Below are 19412 nucleotides of genomic sequence, written 5' to 3'. Positions count from 1 at the left end.
GCTGTTGCTGTGGAAACGAGGTCCGAGAGACCATCCCCGCACAATTCCTCACCCTTATAAGGCAAAATTTCCATGTGCCTTTTAGAATCTGCATCACCTGTCCACTGCCGAGTCCATAACCCTCTCCTGGCAGAAATGGACATTGCACTTATTTTAGATGCCAGCCGGCAAATATCCCTCTGTGCATCTCTCATGTATAAGACTGCGTCTTTAATATGCTCTACGGTTAGCAATATAGTGTCCCTGTCTAGGGTATCAATATTTTCCGACAGGGAATCTGACCACGCAGCTGCAGCACTGCACATCCATGCTGAAGCAATAGCTGGTCTCAGTATAATACCTGTGTGTGTATATACAGACTTCAGGATAGCTTCCTGCTTTCTATCAGCAGGCTCCTTTAGGGCGGCCGTATCCGGAGACGGTAGTGCCACCTTCTTTGACAAGCGTGTGAGCGCTTTATCCACCCTAGGGGATGTTTTCCAACGTGACCTATCCTCTGGCGGGAAAGGGTACGTCATTAGTAACCTTTTAGAAATTACCAGTTTCTTATCGGGGGAAGCCCACGCTTCTTCACACACTTCATTTAATTCCTCAGATGGAGGAAAAACTACTGGTAGTTTTTTCTCTCCAAACATAATACCCTTTTTTGTGGTACCTGGGGTAACATCAGAAATGTGCAACACATTTTTCATAGCCTCAATCATGTAACGTGTGGCCCTATTGGAAGTTACATTAGTCTCATCATCGTCGACACTGGAGTCAGTATCCGTGTCGACATCTGTGTCTGCCATCTGAGGTAGCGGGCGTTTTAGAGCCCCTGATGGCTTTTGAGACGCCTGGGCAGGCACAGGCTGAGAAGCCGGCTGTCCCATATTTGGTATGTCGTCAAACCTTTTATGTAAGGAGTCGACACTGTCACGTAATTCCTTCCACATAACCATCCACTCAGGTGTCGGCCCCGCAGGGGGTGACATCACATTTATAGGCATCTGCTCCGCCTCCACATAAGCCTCCTCATCAAACATGTCGACACAGCCGTACCGACACACCGCGCACACACAGGGAATGCTCTGACAGAGGACAGGACCCCACAAAGCCCTTTGGGGAGACAGAGAGAGAGTATGCCAGCACACACCAGAGCGCTATAATAATACAGGGATTAACTGAATTTTCTTTATCATCCACTAGGGGTCACTGGAGTACTCTTGGGATATGGACGGGCGGAGCCGAACAAAGGCACTGAATATTCAAATTTAGGACTCTCCCCCCCCTCCATATCCCCAAGTACCTCAGTGTACTTTGCCAGTGTTTTTTCGGTGCTCACAGATGAACATCGGCTTGTGGCAATGGCCACTTTTCAGATTTTTATTTTTATTTTTAATTTTTACACTGCCCGTCTCAGTTTATGGAAAAACATGGGTCCGGGATGGTGTCGCTGCAAGGCAGCGGATGGCGTGTCGGTCCTCACAAAGAGCACCCTCACAGCCACAGGCGCTATAGACAAGCGCATGGCGTGTCGGTCCTCACAAAGAGCACCCTCACAGCCACAGGCAGCCATTGTCTCCTTTAAACTGAACGGAGCTTACAGAAAGAAGATCCGTTACAGCCAGGATAAGACAAAGAGCTGGAAGGAGCTTACACTTACAGAAGCTCCGTCACAGCCAAGATGAGGCTGAAACGGAGCTTGCAGAGAGAAGAGAAGGCGGCACAAGGTATGAGTGTCAGGGCGGTCAGCTCACGCTGCCGCCCTGCTGTGTGTGTGTTATGCTGTAGAAATGACATAGCCGCTGAGCACGTGAACTACACGCCGCTGAAGGTCTTGCAGAGCGGCCGCACGTCACTCAGACGTTGGCCGCTCTCACTGCGCTGATGGCCCGGTACGAGAATCTCCGTGCGCTGTACTAAGAGAGCGGCCGCACGTCACTCAGACGCCGGCCGCTCTCACTGCTCTGAGGGCACGGCACCGCTAGACGCTACCGCCATTCTCCTGGGCTGAACTAAGTAGAGCGGCCGCACGTCACTCAGACGCCGGCCGCTCTCACTGCTCTGCTGCGGCACCGTTACACGCCGCCGACATTCTCCGGGAGCTCAACTAAGAGAGCGGCCGCACGTCACTCAGACGCCGGCCGCTCTCACTGCTTTCATGGCCCGGCACCGCTACACGCCGCCGAGACAGTGGCCGCACGTCACTAAAGGACGCAGGCCACTTTTCCAAAGACACACCGCAGACACAGGGAGACTGTGTACTGCTGTAGGAAGCAGCTGCCGGACGGCTCCCCGGCGCTAGATCAGGCTCTCCTGCTCTCCCTGCTCCCGATCTCCGTACGCTGCAGGTAAGGGATGCAGGGGGGGGGGGGGAATAATACCCATAGCAGCAGCAAAGGCTGCATGGGTTCAAAATACACAAGCAGCGCAGCACGTTAACAGCACGTTTTATATATATAAATATAATGAAGCTTTTGCTGGCAATAATATCAGTATGAACTGTGATTATAGGTGTAAACACTTTGTATATATATATAATATATATATGAGGCTTTGGCTGGCAATAGGTTATCAGTGGCATAACCTATTACACGTTTAACCATGTTTTCTGTTATTTTTGGTTACAGTTGCATAAATACACTGCAGGCAGTGCTCATATTATTTGAATACATATATTTTACTGTATCCTATGTATAATAGGCTATTAAGCATAATAACTGTATAATAGGCTATTAAGCCTATATTAAAACTGCAGCAGGTACCCTGTACTATGATTTTCTGGGAAAGCATGGCATGACGGCCATTTTAATCATTGCTGGTTTTCCAGTTATAATTCCAGACCATACACCTCTACTCCACAAGGAGGCGCAGGGGTGTTAGTGGGAATTTTTTTTTTTAGTTCAAGATAATTCTGGAACATTCCTGCCCTACATCTTTAAGCCACCAGAAGGCGCAGGGGTGTTAGTAGGAATTTGGTTCGGGTTTCATGCCCATGTGAACTGCTTTTCACATAAAGACTTTGGTTTCCTAATAAATATGCTGTTCAGCAATAACATATATATATAGATATATATGCCATATAATAATCGTGCAAGTGTCTGTCTGTTGCCTATTATGATGTCTGTCTACATAGCGAATAAGGCTCTAGTGCAGACTAAAAATGTTAACATTGGCAATTCAAATTAAAACAGCGGTAATCGGAGTCTCAGAATAACTCCGCCAGCGCTAACAAAAGACAATCTTTCCAAAGTGACAATTTTCCTTTGGGTACCAGAGTGTTTATTTCACTAGTCTTATAATTTAATGCACGATTCTATGTCAAATCTCACACCGATAACTACAAGTGAGCAGGGTACATTAGTCCAGCACTCAGATAGTGCGGGGTTTCAGACAACCATACATAATAGTTTCCAAAAGGACGCGATCCGCCATTGGTATATGCGTTTCTGTCAAACATTATAAAAACCACAGATACATTTGGGTCACTAGAATCTATCTATGGAACCATGCCGATCACGGTTAAAAGAAGCTGCAGAGTATATCTGTAAAGCTTTTGCTAACGCCGGTTATTTTCAAATTGTCGCTAGTTAAGCGCGACAAGCCCAGAGCTTGTTTGCTCCTAAATTGGATATATGTGTAACGACATTTTATCCCTTTACGATATTCTGCCATTAGCGCATACAATATACTTGTAACAGCGTTTTATTCTTTTATAAACATCAGTCACGTCTTGTAACGACAGGACGTTACAGTCAGCAAGCCAGTGGTTTGATGACCTCTTTTACATTTGTGGAAGTGCGTCTTTTCAGGTTACATTTGCGAGGTTTCATGACTTCAACTCATATATGTCTCAGCTATTTACAGCTTAGAGTACAAAACTGCTTCTGGCGAACGGTTTGGCAGGTTGTCATTTAGTCTTTGCTGGGTTATAAACCAGTCAATAGTACGCCAACAGAGTCAAAATGACTTATTCCCGTCTGTTTGAGCAAAATCAAACAGCTCCGTTGCAATATCAATCAGCAAGTCATTTACTACAGTTAGAAAATGAAAATGGATTTTCTGCAGTTAGTTTTTGCTTATTGCAGCCACAAAATTGTATAATTGCATTTGATCTTCACAATGCGTATTTACCCAGTCCGGTTTCTTCATCACAGGTTCTAGCGTTTGCAAATCGCCACAACCATTAACCATTTCATTTATACCGTTGCTTATCGCTGCCGGTATTTACCAAAGTGATGTTGGAATAATCGCTCATCTCACATAAGAACTATGTATCAACAAAGTTCCTCTATCTTGCGCTACTAAGGTATACTGCGGTAGCAGATTAAGTTCGAAAACAATCACATCTAAGTCGGTCTAAACGATGTCAATTCCTAGGTAAGATTATAAATACGGTAAATCAAAGACTTTTACCTACTACACCAGCAAGAACAAAGGTACACGCACATTAGCGGTACATTGGTGTATTCACTTATTAAGAATAAAGATGTGTTTTCAATCGCGTTTCTCACAGAGGGACAAGGGTGCGTATACTCTGGACGACAGTCACAGAGAGTCAGGATTTGTAGTTAAAATCAACGCAAAGGTTCTAAAACACGACAGATTGCTGTCAATAAATGTCCTAGAACTCTGTGCATTTTACAATGCAATAGATAAATGTCCTAGAACTCTGTGCATTTTACAATGCAATAAATAATTCGTTTTCAGTCTGTCCAGGGATAGACTCTGGGTTCTCTTCAGAACGAATAAATCTTTCGCTTTTTACTAAAGATTTCTGTAGACAGGAACAACCGTGAGTTTCATGTAATTTTGTTTTTTCATGCCTAGCTCACGCTGCCCTTAAGCAGTCAAACAAAGCAACGGCAGTTGCATACACAACAACCAGTGAAAACCAAGAAGCCGCATGGCAATGCGGCAGGTAACTCAAATCTTCAATGGCTCAGAACGCCATTATGTGAAAATGTCAAGACATCAATCCGTGAGTGGACATTTGTTAGACAAAAGATCTCACCCGTCAGGGTTTGGATCTTGAAAACTGGACATTAAATCCAGAGGTGTTTCATATGTGAGTCCACAGAAGGCGGTTACCCCAAGTATACATAATGGCATCTCGCCACAATTACAAAAGCTCAGTATATGTACATCACATTCATGGGGTCATTCAGCATCGTGTATCTGGCTCCACCATTTTCCGCTTCTCTCTTCGTTGCCAAAACGGATCAGAAGACAGTTCGTCACAGTCATACTGGTGGTATCTCATGGGTTTCGGAGAAGTTTGCTTCTCGAATTTTCAAGTAATACTTGCACACGATCTTGCCCCGCTCATAATACGGCCAACCTGTTACATCACGGAACGTTCTTTTACCCATAGTTACCTATGTACCTATTATCTATGTACCGCAGCTGCGGTTGACGGGGTGAGAGTTCAGACCTCTCTCTTAAAAAATAGAGAATTACAGTATCGGTTATACCAACCATGTTACGAAATAGTAAGCCGCTTAAGGCAGCTCATAATTAAAAAATTTCGTGTGCTTACATAGGTTGTAAACCTCGGAAGTTTCCAACATCATACTTCAAGTACCCGTATTCTGTTAAACGGGATGGGATGGAAAACTGCGTTCATCTGCACTAAGAGTGCAGGTATCTGTGTGGTAAACTTATTTTCAAAGCGTTTGCCTCTATTTACGTCTGTAAACATCTTTCTACAAGGTGTCACCAAAGTTCAGACTCTATTTATCCCACCTACAGCGCCAGGCGATTTGAGGTTGGGTTCAGATTTCTTAGTTTTCATATTTTGGAATCCTTTCAACAAATGGGAATTAAGTTTCATATTTTTGAACCCGTACAACAAATGGGTATTAAGTTCTCACTTTGGAAAACATTTTTCTTCTAGCCTTGGCTTCGCCAAGGGTGCTTCGGCAAGGATTTTGTTTTCATATTTGGGTGCCTTGTATTCCAAGCCACCGTATTTGAGTTTTCTCATTACAAAGCAGATCTTCCGACAAAATCCGCTTTCGTATTCTTCACATCAATATACCAATAGTGGTTCCTGTGGGGACAGCACATTCTAAAATTCTGAATGTGGTACACGCGTTACGCGTTTATATATGTAGTACGTGATATGAATACGTTGTTTGTTCTATATGATACTGCAAACTGGGGTTAGCCAGTTTCTCAGCAGATTTTATCCAGTTGGATAATAATGACTACAAGTCAGGCTTACTTAAGGCTAAGTTACAATCGCCTACGTCAGTAATAGCATCCCACAGGTTCTGTGGGAATGTCACACCCAGCGGGTCGTGGAGCGTCTACGACGCGGCTACATAGCCTTTAGTGCACCACGTTTGTGCACGTTTACACGTTATGAATGGTGGCGCCATCAGCATTTAGCTTTGGCTGCCTACTGTTACAAGTATCAAACAGCTCTCCCGCCCACGAGGGAAGCTTTGGTACGTCCCAAGAGTACTCCAGTGACCCCTAGTGGATGATAAAGAAAATAGGATTTTGGTACTTACCAGGTAAATCCTTTTCTTTGAATCCATAGGGGGCACTGGACGCCCACCCAGAGCAGTTTTACCTGGGTTGTTGTAAGCTCAAGGGAGCTTAGTGAACAAATTTAACTTGGATGGTATTAAGCTCGAAGGAGCTTAGGGTAACACATTTTCACCAATTGGCTCAAATTATAAAGTTCTATCGGTTAAGGTGTCAACTGTTTAGTTGACAATAAGGTTACGGATCAACTTTGTGGTTGTCCGTTATGTTATAGGGATTCTCCATTGTCAACCTCTCTATATCCTGTTCGCTCAGTAAAAAAACACTGGCAAAGTACACTGAGGTACTTGGGGATATGGAGGGGGGGGAGAGTCCTAAATTTGAATATTCAGTGCCTTTGTTCGGCTCCGCCCGTCCATATCCCAAGAGTACTCCAGTGCCCCCTATGGATTCAAAGAAAAGGATTTACCTGGTAAGTACCAAAATCCTATTATTTCCCCTTATAGCTGTTATATAAGTTATACTGCGCCTAAATTTAGTGCCCCACCTCTCTTTTTTACCCTTTGTAGCTTGATACTGCAGGGGAGAGCCTGGGAGCGATCCTTCCAGCGGAGCTGTGAGGGAAAAATGGCGCCAGTGTGCTGAGGGAGTTAGCCCTGCCCCTTTTTCGGCGGACTTCTGCTTTTTTCAGGAATTCTGGCAGGGGTAATTTATCACATATATAGCCTCTGGGACTATATATTGTGATGATTTGCCAGCCAAGGTGTTTATATTGCTGCTCAGGGCGCCCCCTCCCCCCCCCCCCCCCCCCCCTTCCCCCCCAGCGCCCTGCACCCATCAGTGACCAGAGTGTGAGGTGTGCATGAGGAGCAATGGCGCACAGCTGCAGTGCTGTGCGCTACCTTGTTGAAGACCGAGGTCTTCTGCCGGCGATTTTCCGGAGCACTTCTTGCTTCTGGCTCTGTAAGGGGGGCGGCGGCGCGGCTCCGGGACCGAACGATCGAGGTCGGGTCCTGTGTTCAATCCCTCTGGAGCTAATGGTGTCCAGTAGCCTAAGAAGCCCAAGCTAGCTGCAAGCAGGTAGGTTCGCTTCTTCTCCCCTTAGTCCCTCGCTGCAGTGAGTCTGTTGCCAGCAGATCTCACTGTAAAATAAAAAACCTAAAATATACTTTCTTTCTAGGAGCTCAGGAGAGCCCCTAGTGTGCATCCAGCTCAGCCGGGCACAAGATTCTAACTGAGGTCTGGAGGAGGGTCATAGTGGGAGGAGCCAGTGCACACCAGGTAGTCCTAAAGCTTTCTTTAGTTGTGCCCAGTCTCCTGCGGAGCCGCTATTCCCCATGGTCCTTACGGAGTCCCAGCATCCACTTAGGACTTCAGAGAAATAGACTGTATTGTGACACAGTATTATGTACAATGTTGCTGTTTGGTTCTCCTTCGGTGTACCACATACTGTGGCTTATGCAGTTAATCGCTTCCCTTATTTAGAACAGCTCGTGACTGATTTGAAATGGGCTGCAATGTGATACAGTGTATCATGCAATGTTGCTGTTCGATTCCCGGGCAGTATATCCTATATTGTAGCTCTTTGCAGCTTAGCCCTCCCTATTCAGAGGAGCTAATGTATATAGCTCACCCTGTCAAATTAGCACACAGATATCTCAGGCAGCTATTGAGGCATGATTAATGCAATATTTTGAGCAGTTAATTATGGATTGCAACGTATCCTATCTGTTTACAAACAGAAGGGGAGTTCCATCAACCTTTAGGTCGTATAGTAAACCAGGTCCGCATTTATACATGTATATTGAGTCTTGTCAGTGCAATTATATTGTTTGCTCATTGCGGTTGTGAAGTCCTATCACAGTAAGTATTCACATGGGGCAGTCATATTCCACGTGCACTATCCTGTCCACAGCCATATCTCACAAATACGTCCCATGTGACATGCTAAATTAATTGTAGTGCGGTCTGTGCATTATTAGTCACATTGAGTATTGCACACATCTTATTTCATATTAACTTCTATACACAGTGAAAGCAGCGGGCATGCTAGCGCCGCTATGAAACGCCAACGTGCACATTTCACATCTGCTTCGTCAGGGCAAAACTAAAGCCTTGTAAGCTCCTAGACCACTGGGTGTTAAATTACTGTGTAATTTATACTACGTCAGTACAACTGAACTGACCTGTCCCATATTAATGTGTGAATTGCCACAGACACAGGATAAAGGACTAAAATAAGTGATAATTTGGACCAGTTGTACAAGACAATCTTAAACAGGCTATCTAGTTTTGTGTCATATAGCCTTCAATAATTTGAATTACACGACATCATATAGGTGAATAGACCTGTGGGGTAAATGTAATAAGGGCAATAATTCTTTGGCACCCGCTCAGTTGGTTTTGGTCTCGCAAAGAGTACACACACCCAAAAGGAATTTAGAATTCTTAATAAATGAGACACAGTGAATCCATTTTTAATTGTACAGCATTTTCATTTGTGTATTTTGTCCTATATATTTTTCACATCACATTTTAATCGAATAGCATTAAAAGTTAATTTTTAATAAAATTTACTTTCTTTTGTGCGCCAACCAAGAGACCATCTTTCTCTTCATATAGCTACTCAAAAGGTAGACATGTAATAGGTCGACAGTAGAAAATGTCGACAGGGTCAAAAGGTCATGGAAATAGTGTTTACTCACCTTTTTGTCACAAAAAATGCCCCATTAGTGTACCGCTTCGCTCGCCGGCACAGGTTACTATTCCTAATCGTAGTCCACGTGTATAGTAAAGTATTAAAAAGTTGAAAAACGTAGACTTATGTCAACCTTTTACATGTCAACCTTTTGGCCCTGTCAAGTGTTAAGGCCCTCGTACACACTGGCCGATATATCGGCCGTTCTTTTGGCTTTCTCTCTATTGGATATACTGTGTACCAATATATTGGCGCTTCGCTGTGTGTGTATGGACGACCAGCCGACCGCCCGTACACGAGCTGCAGCAGCTGGCGGTGATTGACAGCTGAACTGGGCGAACGTGTGTGCCAGTTCATGACGTCAGTCCCCGACGTATTGGGCAGTGTGTATGTAAAGCACACTGCCCGATCCGTCCATAGATATGTCTGCAGATCAATTGATCTGCAGATATATCTATCAGTGTGTACCCACCATTAGTGTTCGATCAATTGACTGTAGACCTATTTAGTGTAGATCTATAGACCTAATACCAATGAAACTTGTTTCATTACTATACATCTTTTTATTTATGTAAGCACCATTTATGTATCCAGGTACTTTTGTAAATTAAAAGTGTTTGTAACATAATGTTTTTGTTTTTTTTCTATTCAGGTGCCTTCCAAGAGCAACAGCATACAGTCTAGGATCCCCCCTCGCTTTGCCAAAAAGCAGAATGGTATGTGCCTGGACCAGAGTGACGTCACTGGCAAAGAGATCTGGGAGAGCAGCAGCCAAGGTTAGACATAGAAACGGGGCAGCATTAGAAATATATATATATATTTATATTTGTAGTTTCATTGTAGCATTTACTACTCTTTAGTTACTAATAGTTTTATGTTTATTTCTCTGCCAGCAAGGCTGGGGTACACTGGACTATGGGATTAAGGATGGGGACCAAGGAGTTGGCACTTAACTAAAACCTGGAACTTTAAGCCCAAGTGCAGGAGTGAGGTGGCTGCAGAAAGTTGGAACAGACTTGCCATCATGCTGCAGCAGGGGGATGGGCTGACCGGCTGGTCGCTCCACCCGGTGACACTACTGTCTCTGAGACCTTCTCCCGGGGTCTTGTGGGTGCCTCGCCTTTTAGAGGGTTTAGGGTGCTGCTGCTGTCTACCATAGCGATGCCATCTTTCTTGGGTTTCATGCAGCGACTCCCTGGGTTGAAGTGCGCTCGCTCGGGATCCAGACAGATGCTGGCTGTACCGGTGTCTTTCCCTGGTGGATGGTCACGGTACTTGAAAAAGTGTGGCATCAGAATGGGTAGGGCTGCGGATTTTCCCCCAGCTGTGCTGGCGTTTGTGTGAAACCCTGACAGCTGTGTAGTAGGCTGAGGGCGCTACTATGGCGGACAACGGTCCCTTCCTAATGGAACTATCCAACCTGGGAGTTGACTCAAGACACTTTCAGACATTGCTGCTCTCCTCTGTTGCTGTCTGTGTCCTTCTAGAAGGCAAAGTACCATTGCTGTTTTGGTTTTCTTTTTCTGACACTGTGCTTGTTGGTTGTGCATTTTCTTTTAAGGTTTCCCCTACTTTCCATTGCACATTAACAGGCAATGGCGAGAAAACGTTTAAGGATGCCACTGTTCTGAGCACTGCCATTCTGTACTGTTGAGTGTGTCAGTGTACCATGCTGAGTATGTCAGCGTACAGCTATACTGTACACCATACTGAGTGTGTCAGGGTACATCTGTACTGTACTCCATACCAAGTCTGTCCGTGTACCACTGTACCATACTCCATACTGAGTGGTGTGTCAGGGTACCGCTGTACTGTACACCATACTGAGTGTGTCAGGGTACATCTGTACTGTACTCCATACTAAGTTTGTCAGTGTACCACTGTACCGTACTACATACTGAGTGTGTGTCAGGGTACCGCTGTACTGTACACCATAGTGGGTGTGTCGGGATACCGCTATACTGTACGCCAGCGTTTTAAAACCGCTGTGCCGCGGCACACTAGTGTGCCGCCAGCGGTTGTCAGGTGTGCCGCAGCCCGCCGCCTGCCACCCACCAGACATGGTTTACACAGTGCTATGCCGCCCGCCCGCTTACAGCCAACAGTGCTCCGCTGCCGCCCTCGTCCTCCCAGGGATACCTAGGTCCGTCTGCCGTCGGGCTCAGGCAGCGTATTCAGCACTTCCGCGACTTGGCTATGACCTATGGTGACGTGCTGTGACACATAGGTCACACACGCCACACCTCATTCCCGCCCGCCTGCTGGTGTGTGCTGCCTGCGGACCAAGAATAAACAGGACTGCAGGTTACCATTACCGTGGGGGCAGTGTGTTCTATTACAGGGGAGGGGGGCAGTGTGTACTATTACAGGGGAGGGGGGCAGTGTGTACTATTACAGGGGAGGGGGGGCAGTGTTTACTATTACAGGGGAGGGGGGGCAGTGTGTTTGATTTATATCTGTGGGGGGCAATGTATTTGATAATGGGGGCCAATGTGTTCAATAACTGGGGGCCAATGTGTTTGTTAACTGTGGGGGCCACCGATCTTGAAATCTGTGGGGGCCAGTGTGTATGTTTTTTGTTTTTCTCTGACGTCCTAGTGGATGCTGGGACTCCGTAAGGACCATGGGGAATAGCGGCTCCGCAGGAGACAGGGCACAAAATAAAAGCTTAAGGATCAGGTGGTGTGCACTGGCTCCTCCCCCTATGACCCTCCTCCAAGCCTCAGTTAGATTTTTGTGCCCGGCCGAGAAGGGTGCAATCTAGGTGGCTCTCCTGAGCTGCTTAGAATAAAAGTTTAATTTTTCATTCTGACAGGGCGGAATTGGGGACTCGTCCTCAATTTCTACCTAAGGTGGTTTCTGCATTTCACATGAACCAACCTATTGTGGTACCTGCGGCTACCAGGGACTTAGAGGACTCTAAGTTGCTTGACGTTGTCAGGGCCTTGAAAATATATGTTTCCAGGACGGCTGGAGTCAGAAAATCTGACTCGCTGTTTATCCTGTATGCACCCAACAAGCTGGGTGCTCCTGCTTCTAAGCAGACGATTGCTCGTTGGATTTGTAGTACAATTCAGCTTACACATTCTGTGGCAGGATTGCCACAGCCAAAATCAGTAAAAGCCCATTCCACAAGGAAAGTGGGCTCATCTTGGGCGGCTGCCCGAGGGGTCTCGGCTTTACAACTTTGCCGAGCAGCTACTTGGTCAGGGGCAAACACGTTTGCTAAATTCTACAAATTTGATACCCTGGCTGAGGAGGACCTGGAGTTCTCTCATTCGGTGCTGCAGAGTCATCCGCACTCTCCCGCCCGTTTGGGAGCTTTGGTATAATCCCCATGGTCCTTACGGAGTCCCAGCATCCACTAGGACGTCAGAGAAAATAAGATTTTACTTACCGATAAATCTATTTCTCGTAGTCCGTAGTGGATGCTGGGCGCCCATCCCTAGTGCGGATTGTCTGCAATACTTGTATATAGTTATTGTTACAAAGATTCGGGTTATTATTGTTGTGAGCCATCTTTTCAGAGGCTCCTTTGCGTTTATCATACTGTTAACTGGGTTCAGATCACAAGTTGTACGGTGTGATTGGTGTGGCTGGTATGAGTCTTACCCGGGATTCAATATCCTTCCTTATTATGTACGCTCGTCCGGGCACAGTATCCTAACTGAGGCTTGGAGGAGGGTCATAGGGGGAGGAGCCAGTGCACACCACCTGATCCTTAAGCTTTTATTTTGTGCCCTGTCTCCTGCGGAGCCGCTATTCCCCATGGTCCTTACGGAGTCCCAGCATCCACTACGGACTACGAGAAATAGATTTATCGGTAAGTAAAATCTTATTTTTTTCCCGTTGGAGGCAGAAAGCGTGCCTTGGCAATTTTAACGTCTTGTTAAGTGTGCCGCGAGTCAAAAAAGGTTGAAAATCACTGCTGTACGCCATACTGGGTGTGTCAGGGATACTGCTATACTGTACGCCATACTGGGTGTGTCGGATACCGCTATACTGTACGCCATACTGGGTGTGTCGGGATACCGCTATACTGTACGCCATACTGGGTGTGTCGGTATACTGCTGTACTGTATGCCATACTGGGTGTGTCTGGATACTGCTACACTGTACACCATACAGATGCTGTCTGAATGCCTCTATATTGGGTACCTTACGGAGTGTCGGAGGAACTACTGTATTGTACTACATACTGAGTGCGTCAGGGTGCCGCGTTACTGTCTACCATTGTGTGTGCTCAATGCAAAGCAACAGGTAGAGTCGGGCAGAAAGCGCAGACTGTTCTGTGAGGCCTGATATTCCCATTGAAGGCACCACGACAGAGCCAGCATGGACAGGCTCTCAGTCTCCACCTTTTGTGAAGCTGCTACTGCTTCAGCGAAACAATGAGAATGAAGCGGCTGCTGCACCCTGTTCCTTGGTGTGAAGAACAGGGTTAACTGCTCCTGGCAGTGCACTTTCCAAACAGCCTTAGCTTTATATGATGGGGGGCACAAGGCTTCAGGATTTGAACAGGTTCCACTTAGTTGGAACTTCTTTTCAAGCATCCTATGCTGCGCATGGCACATGGGCCTCCTTCCTTTTCTAGGCCGTTAGAAGTTTTTGGATTCCAAGGAGGAACAGGGCAAACTTACGAAGGCTTTCTTTCTGCAGGAATCTTACACCGTTGGTCTAAGTACACCGTTGTTATCAGAGTTTCGGGAAATCTCAGGTGCCATCTTCCTCTACATCCAGATCTGCTTTGCAAGAGTCCATCCTTGGTTTGTTGTATCTTCATGTGGTCTTCTTGGCTCTCCAGTATGCTCCATTTGAGACTTTGCATTGAGCCGACCTTCAGTTTGTTACTTGGGAGCTGGTCTTCCATTTGTCTATTGCCTCATCAGCTGCACTGGCGCTTGTTCTTTGCAACTCGCAGAAACGTCCTACTTTGTTAATGGCGCCACAGCACTGAAGGGGTTAGCCCCAGTGCTGTGGCACCATATTTGAAAGGAGCAATAGGCACTCTGTTCAAATGTACTAATGGTGCCAAGTGTTTAAAAATGATTTTTGTACTTATATTAATTTTTCCTGTGAAATGGTTAGCGAACACAGCGTGGCCCCAAGGAGTATTCAACATGCAGCCCTCCAGCTGATGTGGCACTACATATCCCATCATGCCCTGCCACAGATTAGCATATCCTAATAGCAAAACAAAGCCAGGGCATTCTGGGATGTGTAGTTCCACATCACCTGGAGATCCGTGTGTTTCGTACACCTGCTTTACGCTCTGCTTCTCCTATAAATTGTTCACTTCAATGTTTATGAGAACGCTTTCCCTCTTCATTTGACTCGTTGATTCTCTTTGGGGTTTGCATACAAAACATAAGCGTTACCTACAGGGAGGGGGATATAGAAGTAGATGGAGTTTTAGGCTTAAAGCTTCGTTTTCTGTTCTGTTTTTTTAATGTACCAAACTACTGCTTGGTTATACCAGGGGTATTCAACATGCGGCCCTCCAGAGGCTGTGTAACTATGCATCCCATAATGCCCTCCTGTAGTTTTGCTATTATGGCGTGGTAAAACTGGCAGGGCATGTTGGGATTTGTAGTTCCGACGGAAGCATGTTTAATACCCCGCTCTACACACCAACATCAGTGTCCCCAAACAGGTTTGTCGTAAAGAACGTAAGAACAACAGTACCACTTTGTGTTCCTCATACAAATCTCCTTCTGTTTTCAGGAATCTCTGTTCAATCCGGCAGCGACTCCTGGAGCAAGCCAGGAAGCACTTTCAGTACGGAGTCCACCTCCACTGAGGTACGTTCTTTTCCTGGTGTTATAGGAGAATACATTGTGACGTGGACAGATAAATATCTGTCTACCTGTAACTGCTATGATCTCCGGGGTCCATGGTGTGTATCTGTATACCTATAACTGCTATAGTGTCTGGTATGCTAGTAGATCCTGCTGGAGCCTTTGCCATGTAATCAACGAAAGTGCAGTATGGAGATGGTGTCACTGATAACTTGGCTGCATCCGTAACATTACTGTGTAGAAACGTGAAGCGTTTAACATGTTACAAATGCTGTGTTACAGCAGCACAGGTCACATAACGCGTTGCTTTGTGTGGACTTGGCAGTAAAGCAGACTGTTGGATAGCTAATGGAGTTTAGCCTGTGAGTAGGATGACCTCATCAATTTGATACATATTGACCTCATCAATTTGATACATATTGACCTCATCAATTTGATATAAATTAATATATATTTGATGTCCTTATTTTGTCAAATTGTTTTGCAAATGCATTTACTCCATGCATGCCGTGCACCTGATTCCAGCACGGTACTTTCTGAACTGTGTGAGTGTTTGTTGTGCGCAATTGTGGACTGTACTGTGTTCTTGGCCCGGTAGGGTTTCAAAGGCAGTCAGGGCGACAGCGGCATTGACTTGAGTGCCGAGTCTCGAGAATCGTCCGCCACCTCTTCACAACGTAGCTCTCCATATGGGACTATGAAACCTGAGGAGATGAACGGCACAGTCATGGTGGAGCCGAAAGCGGACTGCCCTAGTGAGCAGGGGCAGAAACAACCAGACAAGAAGGTTAGCTTCTCTCTACTGAAATACTTTTACAGTCCAGAAAGACATCACTTAACCTCTTCTGAAGCCTGCAGCACAGTTTCTCTATGTGACTCATATTTTATGAACTATGGCAGGCATTCATTTGCGGGTGGTGCCTCATGCCTTCATGATGTCACGTGCTTTTACAAAACGTAATAGAAAATAGATTTTAAAATCGATAACCTGATTAACATGAGCAGGCCTCACAAGTTCTTTGACGCGATAACCTTGGATTTCTAGAAATAAGTGGTGACCTAAATTTAAGATGTTTAGTTGTTGCTTTAACTTGGTCACTTGAGTCCATGTCCCCTTCCTTTCTACTCCAGGAACTAGAGACTGGTTCTGGACTGAACAAGGAGCACAAACCTGGTCCCATTGGCAATGAGCGTTCTCTAAAGAACCGGAAAGGGTCAGAAGGGACAGAGCGCCTAGATGGGAGCGTGCCACCTGTAAATGGGGTGGAGATTCATGTGGATTCAGTTCTTCCTGTTCCTCCCATTGAATTCGGAGTAAGCGCTAAAGTGAGGATTGCCTTTTCTGTTCTGCAATCTATTTCCTCCAACTTGTTTGATTTTGCATTCCTAGTGACACTTCATAGCCAAATGTTTCCACTGCTATCATAGACACAAACCGAGGATATAAACACTGCTGGGTGGAGAGTATTATCAGTTTTGCATTAAAAGTCCCAGACTAAAAGCACTCTGCACTGCAATCATTCCATATGTATTTTAGAGATATGTTAATAACCTATCCCCCACTGTAACATAGACTATTATGAAGGGACATCAAGGGCATTTGGAATCCTCTATAGTTCTTGTTTTTAAGACTATCGTGTATTCTTGTTTCATTTTTTTTTTTGTCTTCAGGACGCTGATTACTCCTTAACCCCGGTGGCTGCTTCAGGTCCCACTGCTAACACAGTTACAAAACTCCAGAATGCACTGGCCAGCAAGGTAAAGCAACGTGCTTGCAGACAGCCTACTAAGCGATTGTTCTACTTCCTCTAGCTGACATGCAGCGGCATTAATAGATAACAGACTTTTAATTGCCTCCAAATATGAATTATTTGAATATAAAGCAATGGACAGATTATTTACTCCTTCATATATAGGATTATATTGAGCAGAAATCTATAACCAGAGAATAACAAAAATCTATATCCTGAGAATAACGAGATTAAGGACATTTTATCCTTTGTAAAGTAGCTGGGGTCCTGGTAACTTCCATCCATCTTGGTCTTACTGTGGTTTTGTTCCCCCTCCTTTCAGGCAGGACTTTCTCAGTCCATCCCGATGCTGAGACGAGACCACCACCTGCAGCAAGGCATGGGTCTAAACCCGATGTCCTACCCCACTGCTGACCTCACGCTCAAAGTAAGTAACCATCACTCGCAATCCTTGCCCTTTGATCACACCCTGTATGTTCCATTTGTGTTATTGCACTGTCACGTTTTATCTTCTTACCTATTTATATGACCTAACTCTGTGTATATTAAAGACTTTAGCCTTTAAGACAGACAGAATGTTGCCTGTCAGCAACCATGCATACTAATAGAAACCCAGAAAATGTATTTTCTTATGGGTTTTCATGGTTAATAATTCTCATTTTAAATTGCAAATGTTTTGTATCTTTTTTTTTTTTTTTTTTTTCCTTGTAGATGGAGTCAGCCCGCAAGGCTTGGGAGAACTCGCCTGGTTTGCCAGAACAGAATTCTCCGGCAGGGCCTGGCTCAGGAATACAGCCACCCTCCAGTGTGGGCGCCTCCACTGGTGTTAATTACAGCTCATTTGGTGGAGTGTCTATGTCTCCCATGCCCGTTGCTTCTGTGGCCCCTTCAGCCTCTCTTCCAGGTATTGTTACTGTTGAATCTGTACACCATCATGTTTGATAATACCCTGTTATAACTAGAAATCTGATGTGCTGGGACCTGTTCTTTTAAATTCGCTCAACTTCCCTGCTGCTGGTCCTATGTTCTGGGTTTGACATTTCACTATGTACTCTATGCAATGGGGAGGTTGTTCTACTGAGAGACTTTGTATTACAGTTCATTTGGGGGGCGGGGGAATCCCATTTCTCAATTCTACAGCACTTTTCCACTAATAGCAATGTTCTCCTTTCTGTGTTTTACAAAAGGTGCACTTTCATTAGTCTAGATGGGCCTAGTTGTTCTTACCTGCCGTCAAATTCTATATATAGTAGTTCCAAAATTATACGTATCATTTGCAGGGTTCACATTTTCTATAAAAGTCAGTTTTTGTACCACTTTGTTGGACTATAGTGACCCTATGTGTATATACTGTAGCCACACATTCCAATACACACCGCTGTGGGCCTGCAAATTAAAACGCTCAGTTGGGGATGAAGGATACCATTGCAGGCGTTTCAACATCACCAATAATTGAATCGACCCCTGTTGGTACCCTGGGCGGTCTTGTGTGACTGCTGCTAGAGGCATCACAAAGTGAGGCCTGACTGTTGTGAATAAACCTTGTTTTCTAGCTGTGGGTGTTAACAGATCTGTCACGGCAGCTACAACATTTTTGGGGTGGATACTAAGTGGTGAGCTCACATGTTAGCAGGCATATTGGTGACCACTACTCCTTGTCCTCTTGTGAGATAGATTGTGCTTGGAGTAGGAAGTTTAGTAATTGTCTCTGTTTAGTGGGCTGCTTTGCATCCATTGTTAGGAATGGAAAGTACCTGATCTTCATAGCTCTGGATTCTGACATCCACTGCTGGTGTTGCCCACACCGGCATTCATTTCAGTCATGTCTGCTAAATGTGTGTGTGCCTACTGCACATAAATAACAGGGTTTAGATCATGTGACACGATAAACCAGTGTTGCATTACGTGAGAACTTTTTAAAAAGTTATCAGAAATGACTAGAGGGGATCAGTCAGATGGCTGTTTATGTTTAATATAAATATTGCCTGTCTTTTTGTTGTTTTAGGTAACCACATACCCCCTTTGTACTTGGAGAGTCATATGTTTGCTGGCCAGCCACGCCTAGTTCAGCAGACAATACCTCAACAGCAAGGATACCAGCAGGTATGGGTGAGCACTATATGTATATATCTATTCCTATATTGCAGCACAGTGCATTTCTCAGTCTCTGTAATGTTTCAATAGATCCTGCTGTGACCCTTCAGTATGGAAACTTAACGGGCAAGTGACCTGTATGTGCATTGGAGTAAGTTGTTGCGTGTGCATTCATTCTCACCATTCTGTGACCACTCTTCTAACAGGCGGCAGCAGCCCAGCAGATCCCCATTTCTCTCCACACCTCCCTACAGGCTCAAGCTCAGCTGAGTATGCGTGGAGGACTGCCGGTCTCCCAGTCCCAGGAAATGTACAGCTCAATGCAGCCCTTTAGGTAACGCAAAAAGTTTGTATGAGTGCAAGATTGGTAACTGCTGTGTAGCATGTTCTGTCTATATGTTCCGCAATCTAGATGCAAAGTTAATTCTATATATTAGGCTGAAGAGAAGTCATCTACATAGACCAGAATAATTTGACTAAGATTTATCAAAACTTCAGAGGACAAGTAGAGGTATAGCCCATATCAACCAGAGTAGCAATTATTTTCTAGAACGTACTAGATAAATAGCAGCTAGGTTCTGATTAGTTGCTATT

At 45.2% G+C, this 19412-nt stretch overlaps 1 protein-coding gene and 1 non-coding gene across 12 annotated transcripts in view; both read left to right on the top strand.

Annotated features, from left to right (window-relative positions):
• Positions 1-19412, top strand: part of PRRC2B (proline rich coiled-coil 2B) — a 229527-nt gene that overhangs the window by 198804 nt on the left and 11311 nt on the right. For 5 of the 11 annotated variants that reach the window (XM_063936788.1, XM_063936785.1, XM_063936789.1 and 2 more), the window contains exons 19-27: positions 9828-9951; positions 14900-14976; positions 15572-15760; positions 16105-16299; positions 16645-16731; positions 17047-17151; positions 17436-17628; positions 18730-18833; positions 19025-19152. In XM_063936788.1, coding sequence (XP_063792858.1) covers positions 9828-9951; positions 14900-14976; positions 15572-15760; positions 16105-16299; positions 16645-16731; positions 17047-17151; positions 17436-17628; positions 18730-18833; positions 19025-19152 — 1202 coding nt within the window. Of the gene's footprint in view, positions 1-9827; positions 9952-14899; positions 14977-15571; positions 15761-16104; positions 16300-16644; positions 16732-17046; positions 17152-17435; positions 17629-18729; positions 18834-18908; positions 18945-19024; positions 19153-19412 lie in introns of those variants that run through there. The other 6 variants (XM_063936794.1, XM_063936790.1, XM_063936786.1 and 3 more) reach the window with 4 other exon arrangements.
• Positions 4706-4821, top strand: LOC134953788 (U5 spliceosomal RNA). The gene has a single exon (XR_010185782.1). It is a non-coding gene; the product is annotated as a U5 spliceosomal RNA (small nuclear RNA).

Source organism: Pseudophryne corroboree, chromosome 8, assembly GCF_028390025.1.
Source record: "Pseudophryne corroboree isolate aPseCor3 chromosome 8, aPseCor3.hap2, whole genome shotgun sequence".
NCBI lineage: Eukaryota > Metazoa > Chordata > Amphibia > Anura > Myobatrachidae > Pseudophryne > Pseudophryne corroboree.
This window is presented reverse-complemented; position numbering and strand designations above follow the sequence as displayed.